Source organism: Erinaceus europaeus, chromosome 5 (genome assembly GCF_950295315.1).
Source record: "Erinaceus europaeus chromosome 5, mEriEur2.1, whole genome shotgun sequence".
NCBI lineage: Eukaryota > Metazoa > Chordata > Mammalia > Eulipotyphla > Erinaceidae > Erinaceus > Erinaceus europaeus.
In genome coordinates, this window is record NC_080166.1 from 41,007,477 (window position 1) to 41,023,564 (window position 16,088).

At 38.1% G+C, this 16,088-nt stretch overlaps 1 protein-coding gene across 5 annotated transcripts in view; it reads right to left on the reverse strand.

The window, feature by feature from the left end:
• Positions 1–406: 406 nt before the first annotated feature.
• BDP1 (B double prime 1, subunit of RNA polymerase III transcription initiation factor IIIB) overlaps positions 407–16,088 on the reverse strand; it is a 124,857-nt gene continuing 109,175 nt past the window's right edge. For 4 of the 5 annotated variants that reach the window (XM_060191230.1, XM_060191229.1, XM_060191228.1 and 1 more), the window contains 4 exons: positions 14,708–14,747; positions 13,807–14,062; positions 6,649–6,892; positions 407–3,285 (listed from right to left, as the gene is read on the reverse strand). In XM_060191230.1, coding sequence (XP_060047213.1) covers positions 3,154–3,285; positions 6,649–6,892; positions 13,807–14,062; positions 14,708–14,747 — 672 coding nt within the window. In that variant the 3' untranslated portion in view covers positions 407–3,153. Of the gene's footprint in view, positions 3,286–6,648; positions 6,893–13,806; positions 14,063–14,707; positions 14,748–16,088 lie in introns of those variants that run through there. The other variant, XM_060191231.1, reaches the window with a different exon arrangement.

The following is a 16,088-nucleotide window of genomic DNA, read 5'->3' on the forward strand; positions in this document are numbered from 1 at the left end:
TTCTTATAAGGAATATACTGGGGTGATACAGTTGAGTTTACATTATTTTAGCCAATTAACTCTTTAGGATTTTTAACCATTCCACAGTGTTCCTAAATACAAGCAGTTAATAATGTAGCTCATATAAACAGCTTTTTGATGGTATAAGAAAACCCCAGACAAAATTTTTGCTTATCTGGAGAAATGGCTAACCTATCTCTAGTATTAATACAAATACTAAATTTTACCAAATAAAATTTTGCCAGTATCTATTCCAAACATTGTTTATATTATATCCAAGAGTCATTTTCCTCTTGCCTTTCTATATATAATATTTTGTGAAAAGAAAAGGTTAAAAGAAATTGGAATTTTGTATCTAGGAATTTATTAAGCATTAAATAAGCACACAATATTCTCATGTCCTGAATATGGGGAAAAGGCGATTCTTTATTGTTGCAAAATAAGAAATTCTTTACAGTATGTACATAAGAAAAAAGGTTAATCCTTCCTATGTATAGGGAAGGAAGAAAGTTAAATTCAAACTAATTGAAAAATTGAATGGCTTTGGTTAACTAGACATTAATATATTTAGTTGTATCAAAAGAACACAACAGTAGTAGTATAAAATAATTTTATTTACATAATTTATATCTGTAGATCATAACTGCTTTCTTTAGAACAAGAAATTTTACAAATAACAGACTGCTTTTTGTCAAAGACATCTTCAAGCAAAGTAATATATAGTCACTTGTATTTCAAATAACATGGGTGTAAACAGTAGATATTCATATTTTAATCTGTGCCTCAATCATTTCCCAACAATTAAGCTTTTAAACCCTCATGTGGATTACTTGCTATGATGTAAGTATCCAGAAGGAAAGTCAAGAAAAAAATAAACTTTAATCATATCTCCTTTAACATTCATAAAATACAAATTCTTCACATCTTATTTAAGTTCTTTAAAAGAATAAGTCTTCCAATGTTGTAAGGTAGATACACTGATTAAGTTTCTCTTTTACCAAGATTAGCTTTACGGATAGAACAATAGGATTATTTTACTGACTGGCTTGATTCTCTAATACAATGAATACCCAAAGATAATAATTTTTTACACAGTGAGAAGTTCTATCTTCCATAAAATTAATTTACATAAGATGATGAACATAAGACAGACGTTAACAAAACTTAAAAAATATATATATATGTATATATATATATATATATATATATATATCTTAGCCTATATATATATACATATATATATACAGAGAGAGAGAAATATTGCCCAAGAGATGATAAAATAACAGTTTAATTATGGCAGTGTGCTACCAAAATTAATATTAAAAAGAACTTTTTCAGGATATGACATTTTAAGTTTTTTTTAAAAAAAGTATTAAAATAGCTGTGTGATTTGCTACCATGATTTTCATGACAATTAACCAGGAAATAAATAAATGTATACCTATAGAGAACTTCCACTCGCATTGATAAATTCTCCTTTATGAGTTTTAAGTTAAAATTTCACTCAAAGGCAAAGAATAAATGTTCTTTTCAATAGCTTTAACACATTAGGACCACAGTTAACGCTTATTGAACCATATCCTATTTTACTAATGAATTTGAAAGTGGTCACCATTTTTTTCAATACACAATCACAATTATCTAGATTATAACATATCTCCCCAATTGAAACACTGATCACTTCATAATGTAACCTACACAATTTTGTTAGGCACAATCCCTAATTTCAACCTCATAGATAAAGATGTCAGCACCTTAAGGTAAGAAAATTACTAATGTAGGGACCAAATTAATAGCCCAGTTCAGCCATGTCCATCATCATTTTAAAAGTACTGTGTATGGTACTTTACACACTCAAATGGCAGAGATGAGTAGCTGCCACAGAGACCACAAACTTAAAAAAAAATTCTGGCTCCTGAGTCAGATGTATGATAATGTATCATTATCCCAGGATACTTTCGAAATAAAAGAATAAATAAATCCACTCTTTTGAAAAGTTTAAATTGAATCACCAAGATTTGCTTAGGTGGATAACAGAATTATATAAATAAATCACAAAATACCATAATTACAAACCCTAAATTCATACTGATGGCAATCATGGACTTAAGTTTTATTACCTTACTTTCTAACATCAAAATTATGCCCTATGCTTAAACACCTAAGTGTTTAATAATGGGGAAAATAATAAGAAATTGGGTTTGAGAAACTGAGTATAAAGGAGATTGAATTTGGTATGGAAATTTGCTTCATAGATGAAGGGCTTTTTGTTCCCATACAAATCCTGAGATTATCTATGATATTTAAAAAAAAAAAATTCACAGTACAAAGTCAGTATACCATGAGGAAAAAAAAATGTGTTCAAAACATATACAATATCCAAATACTTTTCATTATATCACTTTAAATATCTTTAAAATTAAAGAATGAAAAAACACAAACAAATCTGTTAATACCATCTTTACCCACAATCTGAAGGGTAAAAATAATACCAAATATCCTTTTAAATAAAAAACTTTAAAATAAATAAACATTTTGATGTTTCATCTCTATAAATAAGTTTAAATACAAGTTCTTCAGTTAGGACTAATATTACAGCAACATGAATTAGAAAAATATAATTTTTTCAGTCAGTCAAATAGTTGATAATAGAAAAGTTTCAAACATTTACCATACTAGAGTTTCACTATTCACTTTCATATGCTGAGACAACCAAAGAGGCCATCATCCAAAAAGAAAAAAAACAAAACTCAACAGAAAAATCTTAAACTTCATAAATGAAGTTCCATTTAAATGTTAAACATAATCCACCTCCAAATATATCAGCACTATGCTTTATATATGGATAAATACAGGGACATAACATTTATCCATAACATTTCAAAATGCCATGTGTGCTCAGAAGAATCAATATGTAAACAAGAGTTGCTATTTCTGTCTGCTAAAGCAGTTTTCATTGTATGGAGTTTCCAAAAATCAAATCAACCAATCAAACAAATGTAAGTAATGTTTCCCAGATTATAAAAATCCTTTAAATCAAGCTCATTAATACTCAAAATCAACCCAATGAAAAATAAGCAGTGATGTTTTGTTCTAAATACTGTGGTTGATATATTTGACTCTGGAATTTCAGACTTAAAAAAAAAAAGGTTTTTATTCTGGTTCATTGACTTCAATAAATATATCATTAAAGAAATATTCAGAGATTGTGTTTAGTTCCTCTCCAGTTACTTGTTTTTGGCCACTTTTACATTCTTCTTTTGGTAAGGAACGGTCACGAGAAACCTATAAAAGTAACAAAAACAAGTATGCAAGTTAATATGTATATAATCATAATAGTACAAATTGATACCTGTATGGAAAACAACACAAAGAATTCCAAGTATATTCATAAGTAAATGTATTTCTGTATTTTATATTAGGGAAACAGTTATAAACATTATTAAGAATTTTAAGAGTATGATAACCTATGTTGCATTTATTATAAGAGTAAAACTGAAATAATAAATATAACAGTAGGCATGATTATATAAATTCTAGTATAGAAATTATTTATTACCTGACTCAAATTACCATGAATTTAATAATGTTATATACAGAAAGAAAAATCTAAGGTTGGGGGTAGATAGCATAATAGTTATGCAAAGAGACTCTTGCATGAGGCTCCAAGTCTCAGGTTCAATCCCCTGCACCATCATAAGCCAGAGCTGATCAGTGCTCAGGTAAAAACAAAACAAAACAAAACAAACAAACAAACAAAGACAAAAATCTAGAATGAAGCCATAACCAGCATTAAGAACAGACAGAATCATAAAACAGTACCAAAAGGAAATATCAAAGAGATACTATAGAAACTTAGCATATTTATGAATCTGTAAAAAAAAAAAAAATCAAGACAGTATGCTATCAACAGAAAAACAGACAAGCAACAAAATAGAAGACCAGAGATACGCTCAACACACAGAAATTTAATATCAGATTAAAATAGCACACTTAAAAAATGAGAAACTCTTCTAGGTAGAACATAAGAAATAATGGCAGATGTTCAACAATTTCTTTGGCTTTGTATGTTAACTCTCTTTTCAGCTACCAGGTTCCAGATGCTAGCATGATGCCAACCAGACTTCCCAGGGCAGACAACCCCACCAATGTGTCCTGGAGCTCCGCTTCCCCAGAGCCCCACCCTACTAGGGGAACAATCTAAGGGTGGGGGTAGATAGCATAATGGTTATGCAAAGACTCTTGCATGAGGCTCCAAGTCTCAGGTTCAATCCCCTGCACCACTATAAGCCAGAGCTGGTCAGTGCTCTGGTAAAAACAAAACAAAACAAACAAACAAAAACAACAGAGAGAGAGAGAGAAATCTAGAACCTTCTGCACCCCATAATGACCTTGGGTCCATACACCCAGAGGGATAAAGAATAGGAAAGTTAGTCGGGCAGTGGCGCAGCGGGTTAAGTGCACGTGGCACAAAGAAAAGGAAAGCTATTAGGGGAGGGGATGGTGGTGGGAATTGTGTGAAGTTGTACCCCTCTTATCCAATAGTTTTGTTAATGTCTCCTTTTTATAAATAAATTTAAAAAAGAAAAAGAAGGAAGGGAAGGAAAGGAAGGAAAGGAAAGGAAGGAAAGGAAGGAAAGGAAGGAAAGGAAGGAAAGGAAGGAGGGAAGGGAAGGGAAGGGAAGGGAAGGGAAGGGAAGGGAAGGGAAGGGAAGGGAAGGGAAGGGAAGGGAAGGGAAGGGAAGGGAAGGGAAGGGAAGGGAAGGGAAGGGAAGGGAAGGGAAGGGAAGGGAAGGGAAGGGAAGGGAAGGGAAGGGAAGGGAAGGGAAGGGAAGGGAAGGGAAGGGAAGGGAAGGGAAGGGAAGGGAAGGGAAGGGAAGGGAAGGGAAGGGAAGGGAAGGGAAGGGAAGGGAAGGGAAGGGAAGGGAAGGCAAGGCAAGGGAAGGGAAGGGAAGGGAAGGGAAGGGAAGGGAAGGGAAGGGAAGGGAGGCAGAGAGGAAAGACACAAAGCACCAAGTGCACCCCAGGAAAAGATGGGAAGAGAGAGGCTGAGGAAATGTTGGGGTCCTGTGGCATGATGATGTCAGTAAGAGTTTTCTGCAAAGAACTTTCATTCCAAGATAAAAGAATGTATAATGTCAACAATCACATTAACCCTCCCTATAAAAAATGATTAGAAAAGAAATGAAAAAAGCTGGATTACTCAGTAAATAATGTAGAACACCTAACTATACAACCATATCAAGGAAAAAAAAAAATCAGCAGACTCATACCTCACCAAAACAGATTCTAGTTGGATCAGAAGACTTAAATGTAAAAAACAAAAACTACTGGATTGGGGAGATAGTATAATGGTTACACAAAAAGACTTCTAAGCCTGAAGCACCAAAGGTCCTAGGTTCAATGCCCAGAACCACTATAAGTCACAGCTGAGCACTGCTTTGGTTAAAATAACAATAGTAATTTTCTCTAAATGATTTTTTTTTAAAAAATGCTATCAGAAAACACTATTATTAGTATAATCCTATAATGGAGGAGAGGGAGTGTCATAGAAGCCTTAAGAAAGAAAGAACCGGCATGGACAGTAGTGAACCTTACGGAGCACACGGAGTTACCATGTTTAAGGACCCGAGTTCAAGCCTCCAATCCCCACATGCAGGGTAGACATTTCACAAGCAGTAAGCAGATCTGCAGTTGTGTGTGTGCCTCTCTCTGTCCCTCCCCACTCACTTCTCTCTCTCCTTGTCTCCCCACTCTCTTAATTTCTCTGTCCTATCAAATAAAAAAATAAAACTAAGAAAAAGAAAAATGGCTACCAAGAACAGTGGATTCAAAGCTTAGCAATAACCCTGGTAGCAAGAAAGTAACAGAAGAAAAAAAAAAAAAAAAAAAGACAGGGCTGGCAAGAAAGCTCATGTGGGAGGCCACCTGCTTTGCCACATGTACAACTCTGACTCAAAGCCCCAAGAGCTTATCTATGATAATATGTGTGCTTAACCAAGTGCACCACTGTCTGTTCCCTCAACCAGCAATATTTCTAAGAATTCAACCCATGGGAGCTGGGCGGGGGCGCAGCAAGTTAAGCGCACATGGCGCAAAGCGCAGACTGGCATCAGGATCCTGGTTTGAACTCCCAGCTCCCCAACTACAGGGGGTTCGCTTCACAGGCAGTGAAGTAGGTCTGCAGGTGTCTGTCTGTCTTTCTCTCCCTCTCTCTGTCTTCTACTCCTCTCTCAATTTCTCTCTGTCCTATCCAACAACAATGACGGCAATAACAACAATAACAATAAACAACAAGGGCAATAAGAGGGAAAAAAATTTAAAAATAAAAAAATTGAAAAAATTCAACCTACATATTAATGTGCAAGTAGCCTACATAGTAGTTAGCTATTACCCACTGTTTGTTTTTCAATTTATATATATATATATATGTATTTATTTTCCCTTTTTGTTGCCCTTTTTTCTTTTATTGTTGTTATAGTTATTATTGTTGATTACTTCTATAGTCTTGTCCTTAACAAGCTGTATCTTCATAATTCATCGATGGGAATAACTCTATATATAATCTCTGACATCCAAATGAAAATAAGAATTCTCATGTTCCTATGAGTCTGATATCAACCCTTTGTCTACACATCTACCACATACCTGAGTGGTTGAATGGCTAGTAGTCTCAGATTGAGTACTAACAACATTTGGAGATGGAAGATCAGAGGACTCCTGGTTTTTTTCCTGGTTTTCATTGAGCAGATTAGATCTTTTCAAATTCTGTCTTGCCATAGGTATATGAGGTTTTAGGCGCTTCTTACTTCGAATTAGAGTAGGCTCATCAGATTCCAAACTATTCTTTGAACATATTAAAGACAAAAATCCCAAGGGTCTTCTGCCAGGTCTAGAAATATGGAGAAAGGCAAGAGTCTCAATAACAACTTTTACCCATTAATGCTAAAGTGAGTACATGTAGTACCACCTTAGTACTCTGAGTACGTCTGTTAAGTGCTATATCAGTACACGTATTTGTAACAAAATAAAACATTAGAGCAGTAATTCTCAAGCACAAATGAATATTCAAAGCTAGGGAAATGGTTCAGCAGTAGAGCACAGGTCTTTCATCCCTGAGGTTACCAATTTTATCCCTGGAGCCACATATACCAGACTAGTGCAGGTTTTTCTCTTAAGTAAAATTCTCTCCCTAACTCTGTATGATCCCACTCATAAACAGAAGTTGAGAAAGAAGAACAGAAAGAGAAATTCAAAGCAGAAGCTAACTGAGTTTGAAGTATTGCACCAAAGTAACCATCTCTAGGTGGAGGATGAGGTTCCATTTTCAGCATCACTGTGGGGGGAAAGGTGGAGGGACAGAGAACTTTGGTGGCGGGAATGGTGTTAATATACACTTCTATTAACTTATAATCTTACAAATCACTATTTAATCAATACATTGAATGTCTCAAACTTTTTGATGCATAGACCACAGTTCTGAATATATATTCCTTTAATCTAAGCACTTAAGACTTCAAATTGTTGAATTTTAACAGTGGGCTCAAGTTGCTAATACACCACTAATAATGTCTTGTTCTTTCTTTTTTTATATATTTATTTTCCCTTTTGTTGCCCTTGTTTTTTAATTGTTGTTGCAGTGATTGTTGTTGTTATTGATGTCGTCATTGTTAAATAGGACAGAGAGAAGTGGAGAGAAGAGGGGAAGACAGAGAGTGGGAGAAAAAGATAAGACACCTGCAGACCTGCTTCACCGCCTGTGAAGCGACTCCCCTACAGGTGGGAAGCCGAGGGCCTTGAGCTTTGCGCCACATGCGCTTAACCCGCTGCACTCCTGCCCAATTCCCCTGACTTGTTCTTTGAAATATTAAATCATCTATTAGAATAGACCAAAGAGATCAGAACTGCAACTGGTGGCATCACTTTATAAAGACACAGCTACATGTAAATAGCATTCAAGGACATAAATTATGGTGAGGTCTTGTATGATACAACAAATCCTAACCATGGGATTTGCAAAGTTAACCCAATTGCCAAATGATATGGTTATAACAATAACTATCTATTGCCCTCATAAACTCTAAAACAGCAGGAACCTTCCCCATTGTCTATAAAAACCATATTTCTCCCAGTCCTGAAGCCTCTGGGTGGGGCTTGCTTTCCTGCTTGATTGTCTCAATTCATACCAACTGATACTGCATCTGTTGATCTCAACCTAATCAATGCAACCAGTACCACCTCAGCATGTTTCACTTCGGACTATGTCCAGAGACATCAGGCATGGAATGTTGACCCTCCAGCTTCATTACTCTGGTGAGACCTTTCCTAGCTCATAGGACTCCTTAATTCCATTTCAGGTAGTGCACTTCCTAACAAAGCCTCAAAACCTAGATACAGACCAGGGCCCAGGAAATAGATCATATGTACACATGTATCCATAAATTAGGGGGAAATATATACCTTAAAGTAAAAGTACACCATAATTTGCAGTGAGTAAATAAATGAATCCAGTAGAAAAACCTTTAAAAAAAGGGAGTTGGGCGGTAGGTAGTGCAGTAGCTTAAGCGCACGTGGCGCAAAGCGCAAGGACCTGAGTAACGATCCGGTTCAAGCCGCCGGCTCCCAACCTTCAGAGGAGTTGCTTCACAGGTGGTGAAGCAGGTCTGCAGGTGTCTGTCTTTCTCTCCCCCTCTGTGTTTAACAGCAGGTTAAACACATGTGGCACAAAGCGCAAGGACCGGCATAAGGATCCCCATTGGAGCCCCTGACCCCCACCTGCAAGGGGGTCGCTTGACAGGTGGTGAAGCAGGTCTGCAGGTGTCTTGTCTTTCTCTCCCTGTCTACCTCTCCTCTTTCCATTTCTCTCTGTCCTATCCAACAACAATAATAACAACATAAAACATAACAACATAAAACAACAATGACAACAAAATGGAATAAATATTTTTGTAAAAATTTAAAAAATAAATAAAATTAAAAATTTTTTTTTTAAAAAGACACCATAAAGTACCTAATCAAATAGCTTCTACTTAGACCTAGACACCCTCCTCACCTACTTCCTATTTCACTTCCCACAATCATTCCAAAGCTAACCTTGTCAGACAAAGTAAGGACTACAAAAGCTGAGTAAGAGCTAGAGACTAGCATACTTTAATGATGACTCTTTGGTCACCATCAGGTCACCCCATCACCTCGGGCCCTAGTCAGGGAGTCCGGATTCCCACACAGACATGATGGGCCTAGACCTCTAACAGATCCCTCTCTCCACTGTCACTGGTCATCTCCATCAGTAACAACATCATGGACCCCTTTGTGGGCCCCTATAAGACCTTGTCCTCAATGTGGATCAACAATGGTAAGGACAGCCTCATTCTCTGAAGGGAAGTTGGGCAACATACTCTACCACTCGGGAAAGATGGGTCTTGAAATTAGTGCAGCCTGGTCTTTCTAGCCGTGACCACAGAATGCGAGCTCAGATCTACAGGTATGCAGAGGTTACACAGGCTCCTGTGCTGAATATGGGTCGCAGATCAAATCGGTGGGGTTTACAGTTAAATATATATATACTTTTCCCATATTTGAGAGCTACTCTCTTCCCTGATCCAGCTTTCTAGTCCTTTTTCCAACTCTGGCACCATCTCCCAAGACAATACCTTTGGTCCACCAGCATGTTAGCTGGCAGGCTCAGGCAAAAACTAGTAAAGTCATGGGCCGCATGGAATATACCTAAAATAGACCTGCTAGCCTTTTTCAAAATGGAGACCCCAAATATCATCTGCTATAGTCCTGCCTTTAGGTTCCTGACTATTTAACAATTTGTTCTACTTTGAATCTTAACTTTCAGCCACCAGGGTCTAGATGTTACCATGACAGCCAACCTGACTTCTCTGGGCAGAGACCCACCAATGTGTCCCAGAGCCCCACCTCCCCAGAGCCCTACCCCACTAGGGAAAGAGAGAGACAGGCTGAGAGTATGGATCTACTTGCCAATGCCCAGCAAGGAAGCAACTACAGAAGCCAGACCTTCCACCTTCTGCACCCAATAATGATCCTGTGCCCATGCTCCCAGAGAGATAAAGAATAATAAAGCTTAAAAAAAAAAAAAAAAGTAAAGCTTTCAAGGGATAGGATAGGATATGGAGTTCTGGTGGTGGGAACTGTGTGGAAATGTCCCCCTCTTATCCTATGATCTTGTCCATTTTGCATTCTATAAATTTAAATTTTTTAAAAAATAAACTAAAAAATAAAGAAGGGAATATATATATCACATATTTTTGGAATCTTACTAAAATAAAGACTCAGAGAGTAGAGAGGACTGTACTTCTAACAAGTTTTTACATGATATCCATGATGTAAGGAGTGGGGAATATAGTGGCTCACTTCACATGTACAATATTCTGAGTCTGATCCTTAGCTCCACAAAAAAACTTATTTCATTTTTTTCTTCCTTTTTTTGCTTTCCCTTCCACAAAAACTTATTTTAAAAAGATGTCCATGCTACTGGTCCCAGGTGTCAGCAAACTAATCTATAGTCCACCAATCAAATGTAGTCCACCACCTGATTCTATAATCAAGCTTTATTAGAACACAGCTATGTTTCCTGTTTATAGGTTTATATATGGCTTTTAAACTATAAATGCAGCTGAGTAACTGCAACAGAAAATATTTGGCCCATATACCTCTAATGAATCCCTCTCTCCACCAACAATGGTCACTTCCTTCAGGAACATCATCATAAGCCCTCTTGCAAACCCAGTACCTTGCCTTCACCATAAAGTAGCAATGGTAAGGACTCCCCACTCTCTGAAGGGAGGCTGGGTCATCCAACCCTGCCACTCGAGGAAGACTGGTCCTGAAATGAGTGCGGCCTGCAAAGTTCCCAGCAGTGACCATGAACTATGAGCACAGAGCAACAGAGAGCCAGAGGTTACACAGGCTACTGTGATAAATAAATATGTATGTATGTATGTATGTATGTATGTATGTATGTATATTTGGGGTCTGGGTTAGGCGGATAGGGTAAACAGTTAATTTTATTCATAGATTTTACCCCCAATAATGGGAGCTACTGTCTGCCTTAATAAACTATCTAGCACTTTTCTCTACTCTGACACCATCTTCTCAGACAATATTTTTGTCCAACTCCATCCATATCAGCTATCAAACTCCAGCAAAACCCACAATAGTCATGGGCCCATAGGAACATGCTGAAAATGGACTTTCTAGCTTTCTTCCACCCTAAGATCCCTATTCTCATGTAATCAATTCCTACTTTCTGGTACCTGTTCATTAATCATTTTGTCCCACTTTATATTTTTGCTGCCTTTCAGGCACCAAATTGCAAATGTTATCATAATTCCATCCTGACTTCCTGGGGCAGATAGCCTCACCAATGTGTCCTGGAACCTCAGAGCTCTACCCCACTAAGGAAAGAAGAAAGACATTTAGAAACAGGCTGGGGGAGGGAGTCGGCTTCTTCTTCTAGCGTTTGCCCTTCTTCCATAGCCAGTCAACAGCATCAGGTTGAGCCTGATGTAAAGTTTCGAGACCTCCTTTGAATCTGGAGAGGTGGCAGTCGTTGACTATGTGGGTCATAGTCTGTCTGTAGCCGCAGGGGCAGTTCGGGTCGTCTCTGGCTCCCCAGTGATGGAACATAGCGGCACACCGGCCATGGCCTGTTCGATAGCGATTGAGGAGGGCCCAATCATAACGTGCTAGGTCAAAGCCGGGTTGACGCTTGCAGGGGTCTGTGATGAGGTGTTTGTTCTTTACCTCAGCTGACTGCCAACTCTGTTTCCAAGAGTCTGGAACAGAGAAGTTCAGTGTAGGCGTAGGGGACCAGATTGGGTGACGAGACATCAAGCGTTGGACAGGGTAGGCGAAGATATCCGCGTATATTGGCAGGTCCGGTCGAGCGTAGACGTGGGAAATGAACTTAGACGATGCCGCATCCCGACGAATATCTGGCGGGGCGATGTTGGCTAAGAACTGGCAGCCATGGAACCGGGGTGGAACGGATGGTTCCAGAAATTATCCTCATGGAGGAATGTAATTTGGAATCGATCAAGTGGACACGGGGGCTACGAAACCATACTGAGGCACAGTATTCTGCAGTGGAATAGCATAATGCCAGAGATGATGATCGTAGTGTGGAAGCACTCGCGCCCCATGAGGAGCTGGCCAGTCTTGCAATGATGTTATTCCTCGCACCCACCTTTGCTGCAGTTTTTATGAGATGTTCGTGAAATGACAGAGTGCGATCGAGAGTAACGCCAAGATAGACTGGCTGGGCTTCGTGCCGTATTCTCGTATCACCAAGCCGCACATTAAGCTCACGCGAGGCCGTAGATGGAAAACAGATGATACCATTTTTGCAGTGCTAGGGATTAGTCGCCATTTTTTACAGGGAGTCGGCTATAGCGCAGTGGGTTAAGCACACGTGGCGCAAGGCGCAAGGACCCATATAAGGATCCTGGTTCCAGCCCCCAGCTCCCCACCTGCAGGGGAGTCGCTTCACAGGTGTTGAAGCAGGTCTGCAGGTGTCTATCTTTCTCTCCCCCTCTGTCTTCCCCTCTGCAGGTGTCTATCTTTCTCTCCCCCTCTCCATCTTCCCCTCTTCTCCCCATTTCTCTCTGTCTTAACAAACAACATCAATAACAACAATAAAAAACAAGGAAAAATAAATATTAAAATATTTAAAAATATATTAAAATATTTAAAAATATATTTTAAAAAAAACTTTTCTGTCTTAGGTTCAAGGCTAAATTCCCCAGCACCACCATAAGCCAGAGCTGAGCAGTGTTGTGTGGTCCTTTTTCTCTGTATCTCTAATAAAATTAATACAATATATTTGTGTATATATATATATATATATACAAAAAAATTTTAGCACTTAAAATTTTTACATTTGTGGGGCCGGGTGGTGGAGCACCTGGTTGAGTGAACATGTTACAATGCACAAGGACCCTGGTTCAAGTCCCTGGTCCCCACCTGCAGGGGGGAGAGCTTCATGAGTGGTGAAGCAGGGCTGCAGGTGTCCGTCTCTCTCCCTCTCAATTTCTGGCTGTCTCAATCCAATAAATAAAGAAAAAAATATTTTTTTAAAAAATTTACATTTCTGTTATATGGAATGATCCTACAAAGTGTCTGCCATGACTGTATTTCCCTTAATATAATTACTTCCCTTTACAGAATGATGTTTATAAAACACTATATAGGGAGTCGGGCGGTAGCAACAGCGGTTTAAGCGCACGTGGAACGAAGCACAAGGACCGGCATAAAGATCCCGGTTCAAGCCCCCGACTCCCCACCTGCATGGGAGTTGCTTCACAAGCAGTGAAGCAGGGCTCCAGGTGTCTATCTTTCTCTCCCCCTCTGTCTTCCCCTCCTTTCACCATTTCTCTCTGTCCTATCCAACAATGATATCAATAACAACAATAATAACTACAACAATAAAACAACAAGGGCAACAAAAGGGAATAAATAAAATATGAAAAAAATTATAAAAAATAAAAACACTATATATAACATTTTAGTATCGGAGTTGGTCTTTACGTATGTTATTTCTGTTCAGTATAGGTTACATTATCCATTGAGAGCAACATTTATTGAAGATGCTTTCGACTATGGTGGAAGGAGATTATAGTCTGAAGATAGGTGAAGAATACTGATTATCTCTCTTGGTGAGTTGTAAAACCATACCCTCGTGACAACAAAAGTCTTATAAATAAGCATTTCCTCAATAAAGAGATTTGGTTGGAGGGGATCTGATCACTTAAGAAAAAAACAAGTATGTTTTCATGATACCTGGTTAGTGGAGTTTTTGAAGATGATGTTTTGCTACCCATTTGTTCAGACTTAGAAGCAGAGCATGTTCTTTCTTCCTTATCCTGAAGTAACTGAAATGTATTCTTTTCTCTATGTGTATCAATTACTTCATCATCAAGAGATTTCGTTTCTATACTCTGAAAAGCTGATGTTTCACTTTGCTCTTTCTGAGATTCTGGAGATGCAAGTGTGCTTCCTGAGGTAGGGAAGGTACCTTGCCCTTTGCTAGACACCCCTTCAAAAAAGAAGAGAAGAAATGGTGAGAATATACATTAAAATTAATAATTCCAATAGAACTGCAATGTTTGAAGAAAAAGACTGCAATATTCAAACATAAACCTGCCTACGTAAGAGTAAGCTCAACTGTAAGTTAGTGGACTTACCTGAACTAATATAAATGCTATGCTAACAGCTTTTGCATCCAAATACAAATTAGTTATGATATATTTAAACCAAAAAAAAAATCTTTCTTCTTTTTTTTTTAAAGATTTTATTTATTAGTGAGAAAGATAGGAGGAGAGAGAAAGAAGCAGACATCACTATGGCACATGTGCTGTGCTGCTAGGGATCGAACTCAGGACCTCATGCTTGAGAGTCCAAAGCTTTATCACTGTGCCACCTCCCGGACCACCAGTTTTGCAATTTTCACAGGAAATAATATAGCTGTATTTTGGTTTTTTTTTTTTTTTAGTTTATTATAGAATAAAAGGAGTATCAATTTAGCAAACTACCAGATCCAAATTTTAGCAGAGATGAAAATCTAATAATCAAGCATGACTGCTAAAGAAAAGTGAACAAGACTCTGCATGGCTCTCCAGTTTATGTATGGTGCATAAAAACTGGACTTCTCAACAAAATACAATGACAACAAAAACTTTACCTGTCATTTCAATAGCATTTACTGATTCCTTTGAACACACCTGTTTTAAGAAAATTTACAAAAATTAGAAATCCATTTATCAAGTAAAATTTAAAAAGAAGGAAACAAAACAAATTGTAAGTAAAAAAAAAAAGCATGCATCTCCTAGCAAACTAAAGGATTACTGGTCTATGAGAACACTACCAACATTTATGAAAATGACAGTTATTGTTTTGTTTTTAACATTACTAAAGCTTTACCTCTCCAGATAAACTTTTTCAGTTACAAAGAGAAACAGGTGTACATGTATCAATAAGCATGGGGCAATTATATAACTCTAAGTAAAAGTGCTTAATTAGCCCCCATGATTAAGTCTTCTAAGTAAAGCCTGGGATCCTAGTAGAAGGGACTAAAAAAGGCATTATAAACTCTAGCCAATTCCACCTAGACCTAATAGGCTTGGCAATATAGTAGAAAGACCAGAAGAATGTAGATAACATACACCTAATACTGGTTTGGATACAAGTATCCACTTAAGTTTCCACTTAGCAACTGGGAGAAAGTCTAAGCTCATCAGATAAAGAAAGGACTACAAAAGCTGAATGAAGGCAAGAGACTGACTCACTTCATGATGGCCTTTTTGATCAATACGAGACCACTCCATCATCTAGGGTCCCAGTTATGGAATCCCACACAGGTATGATTGGCCTATACCTCTAGTAGATCCCTCTTACTTCCAAAAGGAACATCATCATAAGCCCTCTCGTGGACCACTCCCTATAAAGTTGTAATGGTAGTGACTGCCCCACTCTCTGAAAAGAGACTGGGTCATCCTACTCTGCCACTCAAGGAAGACTGGCACTGAAATGAGTGTAGCCTAGAATGTTCCAAGGTGTGACCATGGACTCAGAAATTGAGTGATAAATATGAATAGATATAGGTGACCTAGGTCAGGCTAATGGGGTTAAAGTTAACTTTTATTCATAGAATTTTTTTTTCAGGAATGGATGCTATTCTCTGCCCTAATCCAACTTTCTAGCCCTATTCTAAACTCTGATACCCTCTTCCCTGACAATATTTTTGTTACCTCCATGTTAGCTTTCAAACTAAAGCAAAAACTACAAAAACTGGGGAGTCAGGTGGTAGTGCAGCGAGTTAAGCGCATGTGACACAAAGTGCAAAGACCAGGACCGGCGTAAGAATCCCAGTTCGAGCCCCCAGCTCCCCACCTGCAAGGGAGTCACTTCACAGGTGGTGAAGCAGGTCTGCAGGTGTCTATCTTTCTCTCCCCCCTCTGTCTTCCCTTCCTCTCTCCATTTCTCTCTGTCCTATCCAACAACGAAGACAGACAATAATAATAACTACAACAATAAAACAACAAGGGCAAAAAGAGGGAATAAAC